This window comes from Hyla sarda, chromosome 9, assembly GCF_029499605.1.
Source record: "Hyla sarda isolate aHylSar1 chromosome 9, aHylSar1.hap1, whole genome shotgun sequence".
Taxonomy (NCBI): domain Eukaryota; kingdom Metazoa; phylum Chordata; class Amphibia; order Anura; family Hylidae; genus Hyla; species Hyla sarda.
Window position 1 is genome coordinate 13,658,506 of NC_079197.1, and position 18,618 is coordinate 13,677,123.

General features: G+C 44.5%; 1 protein-coding gene across 9 annotated transcripts in view; it reads left to right on the forward strand.

The window, feature by feature from the left end:
• CACNA1B (calcium voltage-gated channel subunit alpha1 B) overlaps positions 1 to 18,618 on the forward strand; it is a 324,413-nt gene that overhangs the window by 172,093 nt on the left and 133,702 nt on the right. For 7 of the 9 annotated variants that reach the window (XR_008847788.1, XR_008847789.1, XM_056539457.1 and 4 more), the window contains 4 exons: positions 6,112 to 6,215; positions 10,368 to 10,483; positions 12,363 to 12,419; positions 13,839 to 13,928. Coding sequence is in view for 7 of the 9 variants with exons in the window: in XM_056539457.1 (XP_056395432.1) it covers positions 6,112 to 6,215; positions 10,368 to 10,483; positions 12,363 to 12,419; positions 13,839 to 13,928 (367 nt within the window). In the remaining 2 variants the exon portion in view is untranslated. The remainder of the gene's footprint in view (positions 1 to 6,111; positions 6,216 to 10,367; positions 10,484 to 12,362; positions 12,420 to 13,838; positions 13,929 to 18,618) is intronic. The other 2 variants (XM_056539462.1, XM_056539459.1) reach the window with 1 other exon arrangement.

Consider the following 18,618-nt stretch of genomic DNA (forward strand, 5'->3'; position numbering starts at 1 on the left):
TTCTTATGTAGCTCGGCCCTCCTTGTGACGTCACCATTAGAGGCGGAGCAAACAGAACACTTTCCGACAGTTCGACGAGCCCAACTTTCGGAAAGCTCGCTCATCTTTACGTATGATGTAGTGGTCTTCAAACTGTGGACCTCCATATGTTGCAAAACTACAACTCCCAACATGACCGGACAGCCGTTGGCTGTCCGGGCATGGTGGGAGTTGTAGTTTTGTAACATATGGAGGTCCACAGTTTGAAGACCACTGGTCTGTGGGCAGCTCAAGCTCCATCCCTCCACTATCAGATATCAGTCTGCAAATGTGTCAGTATTATAACTACTCATGGAAATATAACGTAACTTCCCGAGATGTGGGCGCCTTATTCCAGATCTCCCATCCCGATCAGCTCTTCTGTGCCAGGGACCTTTACTCTGGATGTTGTGGTATATTTTGGGCTCTCCAGCAGGGTGTTATCAGCACCCTCTCCCTCATCCATGATTATCCCCCCTGGGACGCAGACACTGGTTTCCAGTCCAGGGGTTTATCATTGGCTTCCTGTTATCTGCAGGAAATGTCTCCAGGCATTGATTAAATATGAATCCGTTATGGAAGCAGAAAGAAATTTGCTTCAGTATGTACAATTACAAGAAAGAGCCGAAACCTTCCCCCACCACCGCCGTGTATGTACAGACACTGGCACGGATGAATGCTAGGGGGCTGGTTCTGCTTCTCCGACCTTAACGGTGATATCACACGGACCTTCTGTGGCTGAATGCTTGAGTTTAGGGATTTAAAGGAATTGTCTAGTTCAGAAAACCTTTATACATACATATATATATATATATATATATATATATATATATATATATCTCCTACTTGCAGGCTATCTGGTGTTGCTCGGTTTTCCTACCTAACCCTTGTGGGAGAGGAAAAGCACCAATGGCACTTTTGTCCTCATATCCCGACCGCAGATCTCAACCTCATACACTGACGTTATAACCCGTCCTCTTATCCAGTCCTCACATCTGGAACTCATATCCCGATCTCATATCCCGTCTTCATATCTCGACCTAATTTTCCCGACCTCATATCCTGATCTCATATCCTGATGTCATATCCTGACCTCATATCTGGATGTCATATCCCGACCTCATATCCTGTCCTCATATTCTGACCTCATATCCTGATCTCATGTCCCGTCTTCATATCTCGACCTAATTTTCCCGACCTCATATCCTGATCTCATATCCTGATGTCATATCCTGACCTCATATCTGGATGTCATATCCCGACCTCATATCCTGTCCTCATATTCTGACCTCATATCCTGATCTCATATCCCGACTTCATATCTTGTACTCATATTCTGACTTCATATCCTGACCTCATATCTGGATGTCATATCCCGACTTCATATCTGGATGTCATATCCCGACCTCATATCCTGTCCTCATATTCTGACCTCATATCCCGTTCTCATATCCCGACCTCATATCCTGATCTCATATTCCGTCCTCATATTCTGATCTCATATTCTGACTTTATATCCCGATCTTATATCCTGACCTCATATCCTGATCTCATATGCCGATTTCATATCCTGACTTCATATCCTGATCTCATATTCCGTCCTCATATCCTGATCTCATATTCCGTCCTCATATCCTGATCTCATATCCCGTCCTCATATCCTGATCTCATATCCCAACCTTATATCCTGACCTCATGTCCTGATCTCATATCCCGTCCTCATATCCTGATCTCATATCCCGTCCTCATATCCTGATCTCATATCCCAACCTTATATCCTGACCTCATATCTTGACCTCATATCCTGACCTCATATCCTGTCCTCATTCACTCAGAGATGCAGAGCTTGTGGAGTAAGGTGGGGGTGAACTGTGAGGAAGAGATTGTGGTTGAAGGTCTTGTGATGTGGGTGTATCAGAAGTTGTATTTTCAGCATTAAGCCAAAACAAATAAAAGGCTGAAAATAGAAGGGGCGCGGCTTGTGGTGTTTAGGGGCTTTGGGTGTGTCATTTGATCACTGCACCTGGTTATCTCATTAAAGGGGTACTACAGTGGAAAACAATTTTTTTTTAATCAACTGGTGCCACAAAGTTAAACAGATTTGTCAATTATTTCTATTTAAAAATCTTAATCCTTCCAGTACTTATCAGCTGCTGTATGCTCCAGAGGAAATTTTATTTCTTTCTGATCTTTCCAGTCTGACCACAGTGCTCTCTGCTGACACCTCTGTCCATGTCAGGAACTGTCCATAGTACAAGCAAATCCCCATAGCAAACCTCTCCTGCTCTGGATAGTTCCTGACATGGACAGAGGTGTCAGCAGAGAGCACTGTGGTCATACTGGAAAGAACTACACAACTTCCTATGAAGCATACAGCAGCTGATAAGTACTGGTAGGATTAAGATATTTAAATAGAAGTCATTTACAAATCTGTCTAAATTTCTGTCACCAGTTGATTTAAAAAAAAAAAAAAAGTGTTTTCCAACGGAGTACCCCTTTAAGCTACTGGTTCTAGAGGTCACCCAGATTAACTCATTAGACATATAAGTGGGTTAAGGTCAGTTCACAATATGTGCACATGTGTTTTCTTATTCAAAGTGTTTTAAAGGAATACAGTGATCCCTCAACCTACAATGGCCTCAACATACAATAGTTTCAACATACAATGGTCTTTTCTGGACCATTGTAAGTTGAAACCAGACTCAACATACAATGTTACGGACAGTCCAGATCTGTGGAACATGTCAATGGCTGGAAGAACCGACCAATCAGAATGGGCAATTTACTGGTAAAATACCTGTATTACTGAAGTGCGTGCACTGACTGGTGTCTGGTAGCGCCCCCTACAGTACAGGGAGGTATTACATGTTCTGTACTCTTTACCTGTATTACTGAAGTGTATGCACTGACTGGTGTCTGGTAGCGCCCCCTACAGTACAGGGAGTTATTACATGTTCTGTAATCTTTACCTGTATTACTGAAGTGCGTGCACTGACTGATGTCTGGTAGCGCCCCCTACAGTACAGGGATGTATTACATGTTCTGTACTTTTTACCTGTACCAGGGTTACCTGCTCCTTTGGGCATCAGGTGAGGGCGGCTCCATGTTACTTTTTTAGGACATTGCATGTACTTTACAGGACCCTGAAGAAGCTCCTGTCCTCTACATAGACCAGTGTTTCCCAAGCAGGGTGCCCCCAGCTGTTGCAAAACTACAACTCCCAGCATGCCCGGACAGCCGTTGGCTGTCCGGGCATGCTGGGAGTTGTAGTTTTGCAACAGCTGGATGCTCCCTGCTTGGGAAACACTAACATAGACAAGTGATTTACAGCTCCCAACAGATTTTTCTTTCTTTTATGTTGAGTTCTGGTCTCAACATACAATGGTTTCAACATACAATGGTCGTCCTGGAACCAATTAATATTGTAACTTGAGGGACCACTGTATTGCCAGAAAGCAAAAGAGATTTGACCTATATTGACAATTGTTGTGTTTTATACACCACACTTAAGTGTTTTACACACACCTGTGTGTAGTTTTTTTTTTTTTTTTTTGTTAAAATTTCGTGGCGTTGAGGGACATTTTTTAAAATGTTTTTTACGATATGTGGTAAATTTTATACAAATGCACTAAAGAAGCCTGTGAGATTAAAAGGTGTAAGAAAACCTTTACCTAGAACTCTTCTCGGGGTGATGTAGATTTGTGAATTTTTGATGGGTTTGCGCTGTTTTTCTGAGTTGTACGCGAATTTCGCACATGATAAATTCCTTACCACTGCGTGCACATCCAGCGGAAAACGTCTAGCTAGTCACTTTTTTTTTGAAAGCACAGTGCTGACAGATGTTTGAGAAAATCGAAAAAATGGCGAATAATTAATAGATTCAAAAATACATGCCCGCAAATTACACAAAAACTCAGTCCAAACGGATTGAAACCCCCCCTTGATGTATTTTAGCTGTGTTTAATTTTTATTACATTTTTCACAAATTTTTTTAATGCAATTTCACAGTTTTTGCAGCGATTTCCCAAAATTGTAGTTAAAATAACATGTTTATGCTGTCATTTGCACAATTTCGATAAAATATCACCACAAGTTGTTAAAATCACAACAAAAACCCCAACCCCAAGGGAGGAGTATAACTATTATGTATTCTGAGTGCATAGAAATAGCATCAGTATACAGATAGAGCTGGGGGAGGTATATAACTACTATAAATCCTGATCACATAGAGATAGCAGCAGTATACAGAGAGAGCTGAGAGGGGCAGGAGCTAGCAAGAGAGATCGGATTTATTATTATATCATCCTGTAGTTTGTAGGTGACATCCTGTAGTCAGTTGACCAAGGACTGACCACTTTGTCTGACACACACATTAGGCATGGTAACTTTGTTCAGACTGGTGATCACATGACCCAGCTACAGTAATGAAATGCAGCTGTGCTGGTGTGGTGATCCACGGGTGTATGGCAGGACCACGGGTGCAGTGGTGTGAATGGTGGGATCAGATTATATTAACCCCGGGGGCAAGATGTTGTTAACCCCTAGTGTTCGTGACGCCAGTGTGGTTTTAGGGTTCCAGAACCCCAACACGCCCGGTTCCTCCGCTATCGCAGTTGCTAGTAGTGAAATGAGAGTCCACAACCAGTTATGGTCAAGTGGAGGCTTTACTGAGTATAAGATAGATGGAATTATCTCCACAGCTAAGGTCAGATTTCCCGGAGAGGTGACCAGGACCCAAAAGGACCTCGCGGCTTGCTGGACCAATATACTTGTAATCAACTTGACTCGAGATTGGACTTGACTTGACTATATGCAGGACTTGACTAGTTTCAGTGACAGCAGACATAGACTTAAGACTTACTGGAATGACTGTAGCTTTTTGGGACTTCCAGATGCTGATTACTTGCACTGAGATCTCTGGTGGTTGTGGTGCTCAGTAGCACATGGAATCTCAGAAGAGTTTGAAAGAAATTGTAATGGCCGCCCCTTTATATAGTGGGGGGCTGGACTAAAGCCTATTGGTCAGGCTGCAAATCATGTGACTGCATAACAAAACATGTGACAGACTTACACAGGTCCTTTGTACTACCTATACATAAGGATGCTGTTGTCTAGGCATTAAAGTGATATACCTAACAGGGGGAGACCTTGCAGGGGAGCCCCTAGGTCACTGAGGGTCTCAACCTGACAGGGCCTAAAGGTAGTGCAGAACCATGTCCTGTACTGGGACATCACACTGGAATGAAACAAATGGTGCTGTATGACTAATGAGGGTGAGTGTGCATGATATAGGCATAAAAACAAACAAAACTGGGGTTCCTGTTCTAAAGGCGTGGGCATCCTGCCCTGCTGGACACTGTATTACAGGTGACTACAGCACTCCTGCTAGACACTCATCTCAGAACCTCAGCTCAGAACCTCAGCTCAAGGCCTCTCCTCATCTCAGGGCCTCTCCTTACCTCGTGGCATTACCTCACCTCAGAGCCTTACCTTACCTCAGAACCTCACCTCAGGGCTTTTTCTCACCTCAGGGTCTTTCCTCACCTCAGGGTCTCTCCTCAGCTCAGGGTCTCTCCTTACCTAAAGGCCTTACCTTACCTCAGGGCATCCCCTCAGGGCTTTACCTCACCTCAGGCCTTACCTCACCTCAGAACCTCATCTCAGGACCTCTCCTCACCTCAGGGCCTCTCCTTACCTCATGGCCTTACCTCACCTCAGGGCCTTACCTAGCCTCAGGACCTCTCCTGACCTCATGGCCTTACCTCACCTCAGGGCCTCGCCTCACCTCAGAACCTCACCTCAGGGCTTCTCCTCACCTCAGGGTCTCTCCTGACCTCAAGGCCTTACCTTACCTCAGGGCATCCCCTCAGGGCCTTACCTCACCTCAAGGCCTCTCCTTACCTCATGGCCTTACCTCACCTCAGGGCATCCTCTCAGGGCCTCACCTCACCTCATGGCCTTACCTCACCTCAGAGCATCCTCTCAGGGCCTCACCTCAGGGCCTCACTTGTTATCAAAGTTTTTTTTTCTCATGTCTGCACCTGGACCTACTAGGACTTCCTATGAAATAACCAATCTTTGTTTTTTTCACAGACCAATGACGCTGTTGGCGCAATGTGGAATTGGCTGTATTTCATCCCGCTCATCATCGTGGGCTCCTTCTTCATGTTGAACCTGGTTCTTGGTGTCTTGTCAGGGTGAGTTTTTAACCATATGAATGCTCATGGGAGCAGCCTTTGCTATGGATTCATCATGCACTAAATTCATACATTGTGGATCTGCTGCAGGTTTTGCCTGTGGGATAATCCAGTCCCCAGCTGCCACCGCTGGATAAAGTGACGCCTTAGGCCAGGGCCTTGATGGCCTAGATAAAGATACTGGGCTGGTTTTGACCTCATATTTTTTATTTTTGTTTTGTTTTTTGGGGGGTATTTATCTAGGGCAATGGTTTCCAAACTGTTGACCTCCAGATGTTGCAAAACTACAACTCCCAGCATGTTCGGACAGCCGTTGGCTGGTTTGGCTCTTTTACATTTTTTCTTTACATCTCTTCCAGACATGTGAAACACATCATGGGGTCAAATATCTATGCAAAAATTGTCCATATAGTCTGGAGAAGTGGTCTTCAACTAGTGGCTCTCCAGCTGTTTCAAAAAAACAACTCCCAGGATGCTCTGACGGCTTGATGGGAGTTGTAGTTTTCCAAATAGCTGGGAAGACACAGGTTGGAAACCATTGGTCTAGAGATAAGTGCACCCATATGTGGAGTGTCGCAGATCTATGCAAGAAATGGCCATAGGGTCTAGAGAAGTGGTCTTCAGCCAGTGGCTCTTAAGCTGTTTCAAAACTACAGTTCCCAGCATGCCCTGACAGCTTGATGAGAGTTGTAGTTTTCCAAAAAGTTGGGAAGCCATGGGTGGGAAACCACTGCTCTAGAGATATGTGGGCCCATATGTGAAGTGTTAAGGATCTATGCAAAAATTGGCCATATAGTCTAGAGAAGTGGTCTTCAACCAGTGGCTCTCCAGCTGTTGCAAAACTACAACTCCCAGCATGCTCTGACAAGGTGTTGTGCTTTTTTCAAAAAGTTGGGAAGCCATGGGTGGGAAACCACTGGTCTAGAGATACGTTCATCTACATGTGAAGTGTTGCAGATCTATGCAAATAAAAAATGGCCATATAGTATAGAGAAGTGGTCTTCAACCAGTGGCTCTCCAGCTGTTTCAAAACTACAATTCCCAGCTTGCCCTGACAGCTTGATGGGAGTTGTGGTTTTTCAAAAAGTTGCGAAGACACAGGTTGGAAACCACTGGTCTAGAGATACAGTACTAACATCTATATGTGGGGTGTTAAACATCTATGCAAAAATTGGCCATATAGTCTAGAGAAGTGGTCTTCAACCCTGACAGTGAAAGGTTGGAGACCACTTCCCCAGAGATATATGAACATATATCGATATGTTCATCTTTCAGACAGGTTTCTTTTAAGTCTTACTCTTACCCTGAAGCCCTCCTTCTAAGGAATCCTCTCTGTTTGCCCCCATGGTATTAGGGCCCCCCCACCAGTAGAACTTGTTTGTTGCCAAGTCTACGAATGACCTATCACTGAGCCCTACAGGGGGTAAACAGAAAAGCACAGGATCTCTCTGGCTGCCTGAGCTCCCGGACTAAATTATTCATCAGAGAAAGCAGAACATGACATACGTCCAAGGGTCCTTATCCTTTTATCTCTGTCTCGCTCCCCGGCTACCTTCTCTATTTTAGTCCGCGCTTTCATTTCCCTCTATTCCCACGAATCGTTCTCTCTTTAATGCTTGGAATATTAAAGCAAATATGTCTTCTTATTGACCTTTCTATAAAATATATTAGGTGATTCACTGTCTCGTAGAACCTGGCAGCGAGAATTACTTTGTTCTTCACTATACTTCTGGTCAGAGTCTCCTTCATTTTTTATTGGCATAGTAGACTCATTAATAGGGGGCTTCTGGGCAGGAGCGAAGCTATAGGGGTGCATAGGTAGCAGTTGCATCCTGGTGTCCAAGTGGGGCCCCAAAGCACATTTGCCCCATAAGAGACCAGTATTATAATTGGCATATGGGGCCCTGTTGCAGATTTTGCATTGGGGCCTAGAAGCTACAAGTTACGCCTCTGCTTCTGGGTAATATGGTCCTCCAGAAGCATAGCTGGACCCCAATGCAAAATCTAGTATCCATCTTTGGTTCTAACTTCAACCTCTGACCTCCCTATGGCTATATTATTATTGACTAATCATTGAAGGATGCTCAGCGTTTGGAACAAACTGTTCCGAACGTTGGAGCTGGTGTCGGGAGTTGGTGATGTCCCGCCCCCTCACTGCATCACATCCCGCCCCCTCAATGCAAGTCTATGGGAGGGGCGTGACGCAGTCACGCCCCTCCCATAGACTTGCATTGAGGGGGTGGGGTGTGATGTCATGAGGAGGTGGGGCTATGACGTAGTGTAGTTTTCTTTTCAGGTTTTTTTCCCAACAGATATTCCCATGGTATTTATGAGGGATGTCCTGACACCGATACTGGTATTAGTATTGGGACTGATACTGGACATTTGCACGAGTACTTGCACTTGTGCAAATGTCCCCGATACCTAATCTGATACCTGCCAGCAGGAATATATATATATATATATATATATACTTTTTTTAATATAAAAAAGCCCTCTTATAAAAACAAAAAATACACCCCTTTTTCCTATTAAAAAAATAAATAAATAAACAACTGTCACATGACATTGAAAAAAGTATCGGCCCTTTTTTTGAAGTATCGGCATCGTACTTCAAAAAAATAGTTGGTATTCACACTTGATATTAGATAAATGGTGTCGGGACATCCCTAGTATTCACTATTGTATTTTGTATCTGTCGATTTTCCCTACATTTTGCTTTTTTTACACCTACTCTGAGCTGTCAGGTTTTCCAGGGCTTAAATCCACCACATTTTATGTGGAAACATTAGTAAATTTGTAGATTTCTTTCCAAAATGTAGTTTGTTTTTTTGGAGATATGCCCCTTTTCCCTGATGGCCACACCTCTTTGTAGGGTTTTCTGAGTAAAGTGGAAAGTTAGTAGGGTTTTTGGATTTTTCGTTGGACATTCTGGTGCACGACACATAAGACACAAAAAATCCTACAAAATCTACTCGGAGAAGGGTGGCCATTGTGTCTAACCTTTTCCAAAAAATTCAACTCCTACCAAGAATGGAGTCAAGTACTGATGTCAAGGATGGCTGCTGGTAAGGCCTTAAAATGTGCGCGACTGCTGCTGTATACTGCTGAGTGTCGACACAAGAAATATACACCAGACAAAAAAGTTGGTATAAAACTCTTTCTCAGCTAGAAACTCAGGAGCTGTTCCCAAGAGTTCTCAGAGAGTTCCCAGAGAGAGTTCTGTTTATTACCCGGAAGTACATTCGTTTTTACATTTGACAAAAAAGGGGAGGTTAGTTATCACGTCAAAATCATCATGTTATATTTTGATTGGTTATTTGAGTTTTGTGTCTGTTTATATTAGCATATTTAAGCATCCATTTTTTTCTTGGCCAAAGTTCACTTATGCGGTCCCCTCACTCTTCTACCGTAAAACTCCAGATTTCTCTGTCCTTCTATACAGTCTATGTCTTCTTCAAATATTTTGTCTTTTGACCTCTCATCTTGGTCCATCTGGCATCATCCCAAGGTCTTCATCTTAGTTACAAGCAAATAGCAAGCTGATATATGGGTTAAGGGTAGGGAACAAATATCCTTTTGCAGCATTAGTAATGGTCATATAAGTATTAATATATTGAGCGGCAGTCAGAATCATTATAATCAATTTCCACAATACCATGTCCCATTGAGAGTACAGACTTCTATCTGATACTGACAAGAAGTTCTGGTCGACTAAAATTTGGTGTACACTCCTAATTTCTGTACACCCCTAAACTAGGCAAGTTATGGAGATACCTGATTCAAAGCAGTATATGTGTTTATAGAGTATATGACAACAAATGGAAATTCTAGCATGGATGGACTTGGACAGATAAATAAAACCCATTAGTTTGTTATAGTCCATTGGGATTATTTTCATGTTTTCAATCCATCCTACAAATCCCACCGAGACCTCAGTTATGATCCATATGAGGATGCCCATCCCCCCCCCCAAGGAGCTTTGTGCCCGTATCTCGCTTTCCGCCATGACCATTGTCAATTAAACACTTTCAATGAAATTTCTCACATTAGAATGACTAAAAATAATGTGCACAGCCTGGTGGAGTCAGATGCGTTCACTGTTTGTCAGCTTTATTCAACGTGATATAAGAATCTTTTACCGTCTTGCAGGGAATTTGCCAAGGAACGTGAGCGGGTGGAGAATCGCCGGGCATTTCTCAAATTGAGACGGCAGCAGCAAATCGAGCGTGAGCTGAATGGATATCTCGAGTGGATATTCAAAGCAGGTGAGATTCTACATTGATCTCCCAAATATTACCATTGTCTGATGTTTATTGTCTACAATGGGAGATCCTTGCATGGTTTTAGCTTTGTTCCTATAGTGCAGTGTTTCCCAACCAATTTTTATTTATTGAAAGCAACACTTACTCCCCCGACCCATATGCAGTTTGCCTCGCAGATGTAGAACAACTCTGTAGGTAGAACCCCCTGTATGAAGCATAGCCTCAGTATGTAGGACCCCCCCCTGTAGGTAGGACCCCCTGTATGAAGATTGCCTTCGGTATGTAGGACCTCCCTGTAGGTAGTTTTCCCCCTGTAGGTAGGACCCCCTGCATGAAGCATGCCTTTGGTATGTTGGACCTCCCTGTAGGTAGTTTGCCCCTGTAGGTAGGACCCCCTGTATGAAGCATACCTTCGGCATGTAGGACCTCCCTGTAGGTAGTTTGCCCCCTGTAGGTAGGACCCCCTGTATGAATCATGCCTTCGGTATATAGGACCTCCCTGTAGGTAGTTTGCCTTCTGTATGTAGGACCCCCTGTTGGTAGCATGTCCCCTGTATTTAGGACCCTTCTGTAGGTTGGACACCCGGTATATATGGAATGCCCCCTGTATGTTGGACCCCCTGTAGGTAATTTGCCTACTGTACGAAGAACCCCCCGTAGGTATTTTGCTCTCTGTATGAAGGTCCTCCCTATAGGTAGTTACAGGCACGGCTCTATGGTCCCTGGCGGCACTTTGCTGCCCCTTTTCCCCTTTTTTTTTCTTCACCTGGGTCCATGGTCGGGCTGGCCCTGCCGCTGCTTAATAGCGCAGCGGCCACTTTAACACAGTGAGCCTGCGTTCGGCCGACCCGGGTCTGACGAGGAACGTCGCACAAGTGACATCACTCGTCAGGCCACCGCCGGAGAGGAGAAGCGCTGCGCAGGCCAGGTGAGTGTGTCTGCCTGTGTGTCTGTGTGTCGGGGGGGGGATGGGGACTATGCTTCCTAATGTGGGGAAACTGCTTCCTAATGTGGGGAAACTGCTACCTAATGTGGGTATTCTATGCTACCTAATGTGGGCATTCTATGCTACCTAATGTGGGGAATCTATGCTACCTAATGTGGGGAATCTATGCTACCTAATGTGGGGAATCTATGCTACCTAATGTGGGGAATCTATGCTACCTAATGTGGGGAATCTATGCTACCTAATGTGGAGAATCTATGCTACCTAATATGGAGAAACGGCTACCTAATATGGGGAATCGATGCTACCTAATGTGGGGAATCGATGCTACCTAATGTGGGGAACTATGCTACCAAATGTGGGTAATCTATGCTACCTAATGTGGGTAATCTATTCTACCTAATGTGGGGAATCAATGCTACCTAATGTGGGGAAACTATGCTACTTAATGTGGAGAAACTATTCTACTTAATGTGGTGAATCTATGCTACATAATGTGGGGAAACTGCTACCTACTTAATGTGGGGGGAATTGCTGCCTACCTAATGCTCTTATTTTTTTATTTTTTGGGTCTGTGTGTGTGGCAAACAGCATTTCACTCTTGGGCCCAGGCAGCACAATGTCTTGGGCCAGCCCTGGGTAGTTAACCCCCTGCTTCTTCCTGTTGCTCGAAGCTTCTATACCTGGGGAGTGTGCACAATGACATTATTGTGTGTGCTCCAGAAGAAGCGATGCTCCTGGACTCTAGTGCCTGTCGGCAGCATTAACATAGCACAAGGGGCCAATATAGACCGAGAATCTGCATTCACCGCATGTATTCCGCCTTTATGTTCTTGTCCAGGGGTTGAATATTTGTTGTATTTTATATCAGGGATGCAACATAAAAGATTGTGTGATGAGTGAAAAGTTTGTTTCTGATCTATTTTTGCTCCACAGAGGAGGTCATGCTTGCAGAAGAGGACAAAAATGCAGAAGAGAAATCCCCCTTAGATGGTGAGTAAACTTTACATGGTTCACAAACCTTCAGCCAAAAAAATCCTTCACTTGCACCCTGGGTAGAACGTGTGCCCAGTCCATATTGGGGCCCAGTCCATATTGACCCGGGCATGAAGTGTGTTTGAATGTAAATATACATCAGCGAGTGTTCAATTTTTCTGCAGCGCCTCCACAAGGGAAACAAAAACATTACACAATTCCTAATTAGATGACCTTCCTTTAATAGCCCATCATGGACCAAGATAAGGGTTTTCCAACTTGTGGCTCTTCAGCTGTTGCATGTCCCCCAATTGTCCCAGTTTGGGTGGGACAGGCCAGATTTTGGGACTCTCTTCCGCTTTCCCACTTCTGTGTAGCAAAGAGCAGTGTTCCCCAACCTTTTTTTTGCTCAGGGCACCCTTGGCAGTAAAATTTTTACCTTGGGGCACACCGATACTCCCCTGTATGCAGTTTGCCTCCTGAAGGTAGGATCGACATGTAGGTAGTTTGCCCCCGGTTTATAGGTCCTCTTGTTGGTAGTTGGCCCCCCATTATGTTACAACCCCCTGTAGGTATTTTGCCCCCTGTAGGTAGCTTTCTCCCTGTAAGTAGGGCCCACCTGTATTTAGCTTGCCCCCTGTAAGTAGGAACGACATGTAGGTAGTTTTCCACCCGTATATAGGTCCCCCTGTTGGTAGTTTGCCCCCTACATGAAAGATCCCCCTGTAGGTAGCTTTCTCCCTCTATGTAGGGACATGCTATAGTTAGCTTTCCTCCAGTAGTAAGGACTCTTTCCCCGCACATACTCACCTCGGTTGCCCCACAGTCAACAGCGTCTTCTCCAGCTTCTTCCTGCAACCGATAGAGGCCACAGGACGCTTCTCTTCCTATGGGATGTCCATGATGTCGTCATCATGCGCATCTCAGAAGAAGGAACGTTGACGGCCTCTAGTGATCACAGGTAGCGTCACTAGAGGTCGAAAGAGCTAGGAAGCACTAGGACCCCTGTGACAGTAATACACCACAGGGGTATTAGTGTATTCTTTTGCCATCTTCCCCACAGGACTGCCACGGCACACTGGTTGGGAACCATAGAGTCTTGAGGGGAATTGAGCCACCAGTTGGTAAACACTGGTGTAGAGAAACCCATGCCATGAAATACTATGCGTTCGGGTACCCAGTGGCAGGCACAGCATTCCATCATCCTACGGGCCGGTGACTGACAGCTCTCCTAAACATGTCCTCATCACACGAGGTGTTTTTAATTACACAAGTCACTTTTAATTTTCTGCCTAGAGACAGGATACACACAGCGCGCGTTCTGCCTGTTACTTCATCAGCGTAAAGGGCTGCCAAGCGTGCGCTCCCAACAGGAAGTGATTATTCTCTAACATAGTGCAATCCGATAAATAATATATCTGCCCGTCTGCCTTGCAGTGCTGAAAAGAGCGACCATTAAGAAGAGCAAAAACGACCTCATACACGCCGAAGAGGGTGAGGATCACTTCACCGATATCTGTTCTGTTGGTGAGTCAGGCATTGCCTATACGCTGATCTCTTATTCCTGTTTATGGACCTTCTCTAAGTAGGTGAGAGGTGCGACTGATCATCCGCCAGTGCCATCTGCAACTAGGCTTACACAGAAAATATATGTAAATGTTGCGTGCATTAAAAGAAATCCCTTAATAGGGTTGTCAAGATTACAAAACAAAATATTATTTTATTTATTTATTTATTTTCAGAACCAGCGCCACTTTTGTCCATGGGCTATGTACAGTATCACAGCTAAGCCCCATTAAAGGAGTACTCCGGCAAAAAAAACGTATCCCCTATCCACAGGATAAGTAGCTGATCGCGGGGGGGGGGGGTCCAACCTCTGGGTCCCCCTGCGATCACGGAACCCGGCGCCCTCAGTCAGGAGCGTGTCGCCTATGGGAGCGCCAATGATGCCTGAGTGCTGTACTTGGGTCTTATTGGCACTCCCATAGGAATGAATGTGTGACGTCACGCCCCGCCCCCACTATGCAAGCCTATGGGAGGGGACGTGACGGCCCTCGTGTGACATCACCCCCCCACCCCCGCTATGCAAGTCTATGGCAGGGTGCGTGACGGCCGTAACGCCCCCTTCCATAGACTTGCAAAGCAGGGGCAGAGGGTGACATCACACAGGGGCGGATTCATGACGTCACAATACTCCGGCCCCGTGGTCGGCACCCGGCAGTTTGTGAGTACCCCTTTAACTATATAAAACTGTAAGGCTATGTTGACATAGTGGAATATTTGTGAAATGTCCACCCAGAAAACACTTGCGGGTCCTCCATGGTGCACAGCTATGTCTCATTCTCTCCATCACTAGAAGACCATGGAGGCCAAGGTCAGGACCAGGTGAAGGTATCGGCCATACTCACATGTGGTGTCATCAACTTTTTCTGTTTCTACAATTTCTTCTATCTTTCCACACGGAGTGCCATCATGGATGTAGTGCCGGCTTCCTCACATTAATTCTAATCAATCCATATCACCATTTAATCCTTTTTAATCTATATTACTATTCAGCGCTGCAGAATTCTCATGCTGGGAACAGAGATTAATACCAGAATAATTACAGCGAGGATTTGACTAACTGTATAATATTACAGGAAAACTATTATCAGGATTCCATTATTATTTTTTTTTTCACTACATTGTATTTAATATAATTGAACTTTGTGTTAAATTTAACCAGACCATGTTGTCTTGTATTACACATTTTTTTTTTTACCACGTGATAATGTGAATGGACAGAACTTTTAGTTGGTGATTAAATGTGGCTAAATGCCCATAACCCGTTCTTATATCCGGTCCTCATATCCTGGCCTTGAACCGAAATAAAAAAAGGCGGGGTGTGAAGGGGTGTGGCTTGCCTGGGAGTGGGGGGGGGGGGGGGGGGGCGGACACACAGAGGTGGGTCATGGCTTGTAGGAGGGAACTTGTGGAGTAAAGTATAGGAAATTTCATAGACTTGGGCCTTTAGACAAAACCACCGGCCCTTGCATATGGGGGTGGGATAGAGTTAATTTAAGTCTGATTTATTTTTAGTTGACTTATTAGTAACAAGTTTCATCTAAATATCTCCAGCCATTTGGAAGTGATGCTGGAACATACATACATATATACATACATTTATATACACATACAGTCATACATACATATATTCATACACACACATACAGTACATGCGTAAATACATACATACACACACAACATATATATTCATACACATATACATACAGTACATACATATATATACATACAGTACATACATACATACATACATATATATATATTCATACACACACATACATACAGTACATACATAAATATTTATACACACACATACATATCTTTATATATCTATATCTATATATATATCTATATATCTATATATATATTAAATACAGACATATATTTAAACACACACACATACATACAGTACATACATATTTATACAAACATACAGTAAATACATTCATATATACATATATTAATACACACATACATACAGTACATACATATTTATACAAACATACAGTAAATACATTCATATATACATATATTAATACACACATACATACAATATACATATATTTGTGATGTCCCAGTACGGGATATAGTCCCATATAGTACTTAGGCCCTGTCAGGTTGAGTCCCTCTGTGTCTTAGGGGCCCTCCTGCACTGTCTCTCCATAGTATATATTACTATGGGGAGACACTGTAGAAGGGCCCCTAAGACACAGAGGGACTCAATCTGGCAGGGCCTAAGTACTGTATGAAGGACCTTTTGCATTAATCACATGATCCTATAAAGGACCTTTTGCGTTAATCACATGATACTGTTGTCACATGTGCAAGTAACATGTTTTGTTACCCAGAGAGCACCAGCTAACCAGGTGACCTGCAGCTTGACCTATGGGCTTTTTGCTCAGCCCCCTTTATAAGAGGGGGAGGTACTACAATCTCTCTTAGATCCTGAGGTCAAGTTCAGTCCAGACGTCTCAGGCCTAACCTACAAGCCTAACCTACAGCCACAAGACAGTAAGTCAAGTCATCCCTGTCTGCCGTCACTATCTTCAGTCAAGTCAAGTCTATTATAGTCAGCGTGGCTGTCCTAAAGTCTGTCAAAGTCACTACAAGTCCCAGCAAGCTGCGAGGTCCTTCTGTGTTGCTGGTCACCTCTCTGGGATCCTGGCCTAGCTGTAAAGACTAATACCATCTGTCTACGGCTGGGTTCACACCACATTTTGTACTTACGGTTCCCGTATACAACTGGGGGGAGGGGGGAATCGCGGCGCCCGCACTCAGCCGTGTACGGGAACTGTATTTAATGTATGTCTATGAGCCAACCGGAGTGAACCGCAGCCTCCGGTCGGCTGCGTTTTCGGCCGTATGTGGTTTCCCGACCGCAGGCAAAAACATGGTTGACCACGTTTTTGCCTACGGTCGGGAAACCGCATACGTCCGAAAACGCAGCCGGCTGGAGGCTGCGGTTCACTCTGGTCAGCTCATAGACATGCATTAAATACGGTTCCCGTATACGACTGAGTGCTGGCGCTGCGATTCCCCCCCTCCCCCAGTCGTATACGGGAACCTTAAGTACAAAACGTGGTGTGAACCCAGCCTACCTCAGTAAAGCTACCATTAACCCTAACCTGGCCTTGGACTATTATTTGCCCTTCCTAACTAGGACTAGTGGAGCTACCTTCGGGTGGTTGAATAGGCAAACTAGTAATTCCAAGTATGTTCGGTCGGCACTTGGATCGGTGCGGGTGCCAGGGATAAGAGATCCAGTAAGAGTACAAAAGAATCCCGGCACACTAGTCTTTGATGCAAATAATTTTCCTTTTTATTAAGGCATAAGTTAACGCAGCACGCGTTCCGGCCTATACAGCATTTTTCAACTGCATGTTAGGCAAACTACACCCTGGCGTCACAAACATTTAGGGGTTAATACCATCTGCCCCTAGGCTACAACATCTGCCCCATACACCTCATATCGCACCCCCGTGGCTCACCACATATTAATACACACACACATACATACATGCAGTACATACATACAAATATACATACAGTAAATACATACATATATACACACACACACATACATACAGTACATACATACAAATATACATACAGTAAATACATACATATATACACACACACACATACATACAGTACATACATACAAATATACATACATATATACACACACACACTTTGAGTTATATATATGTATAGATTGCAAGCCCTCATATGGCCCATCTCCTGCCTGGCCCGGTCTAGTTGTAACCTGTTAAAGATATTAAAGGCTGTCCGAGCATGCTGGGAGTTATGGTTGTGCTACAGCTGGAGGCACCCTATTTGGGAAACCCTGATATCCTGCGCAGGACGCCAGATGTGTGCGCTTTTGACTAGTCTTATTGAGGCGACCATCACATGGGGCACACCATACACTTCATAGGAGAAACAGAGAATGGCTGGGGCTCTGAGTCAGTCGCCAGCGCGGTTGTCACACACAGAAGGTTAAAGCGAAGCGTTTGCTCATTGAAGAGACACCTACTGAATCTGTGCTCGCAGCCGCTCCGGAGGATTCCCCCAGTGGAAACAAAAGCTCTTTGCAGGAATGTCAGGAGCGGCGGATTCCACGCATCAGCCAACTCTCCCAGACGCCTGCACAGCAACTTGTACGCCATCGAGGCCAGGTCCTGGTCATACTGACACACAAGGCAGGTCCATTACGGATGGGCTACGACAGCCTGTGCCAGACACTCTCCCCCCCCTTTGTTCTCCGATCAATAACTTATCGATCATTTCGTTCCTGGAGGCGGGCTGAGACTTCAGGATTAACCCTTCACACTAGGGCAGTGTTTTTGCAAACAGCGCGCCTCGGCTGTTGCAAAACTACAACTCACAGAAAGTGCTCTCTACATACATTACATTACTTATCCTGTACTGATCCTGAGTTATATCCTGTATTATACTCCAGAGCTGTACTCACTATTCTGCTGGTGAGATCACTGTGTACATACATTACATTACTTACCCTTTACTGATCCTGAGTTATATCCTGTATTATACTCCAGAGCTGTACTCACTATTCTGCTGGTGGGGTCACTGTGTACATACATTACATTACTTATCCTGTACTGATCCTGAGTTATACCCTGTATTATACTCC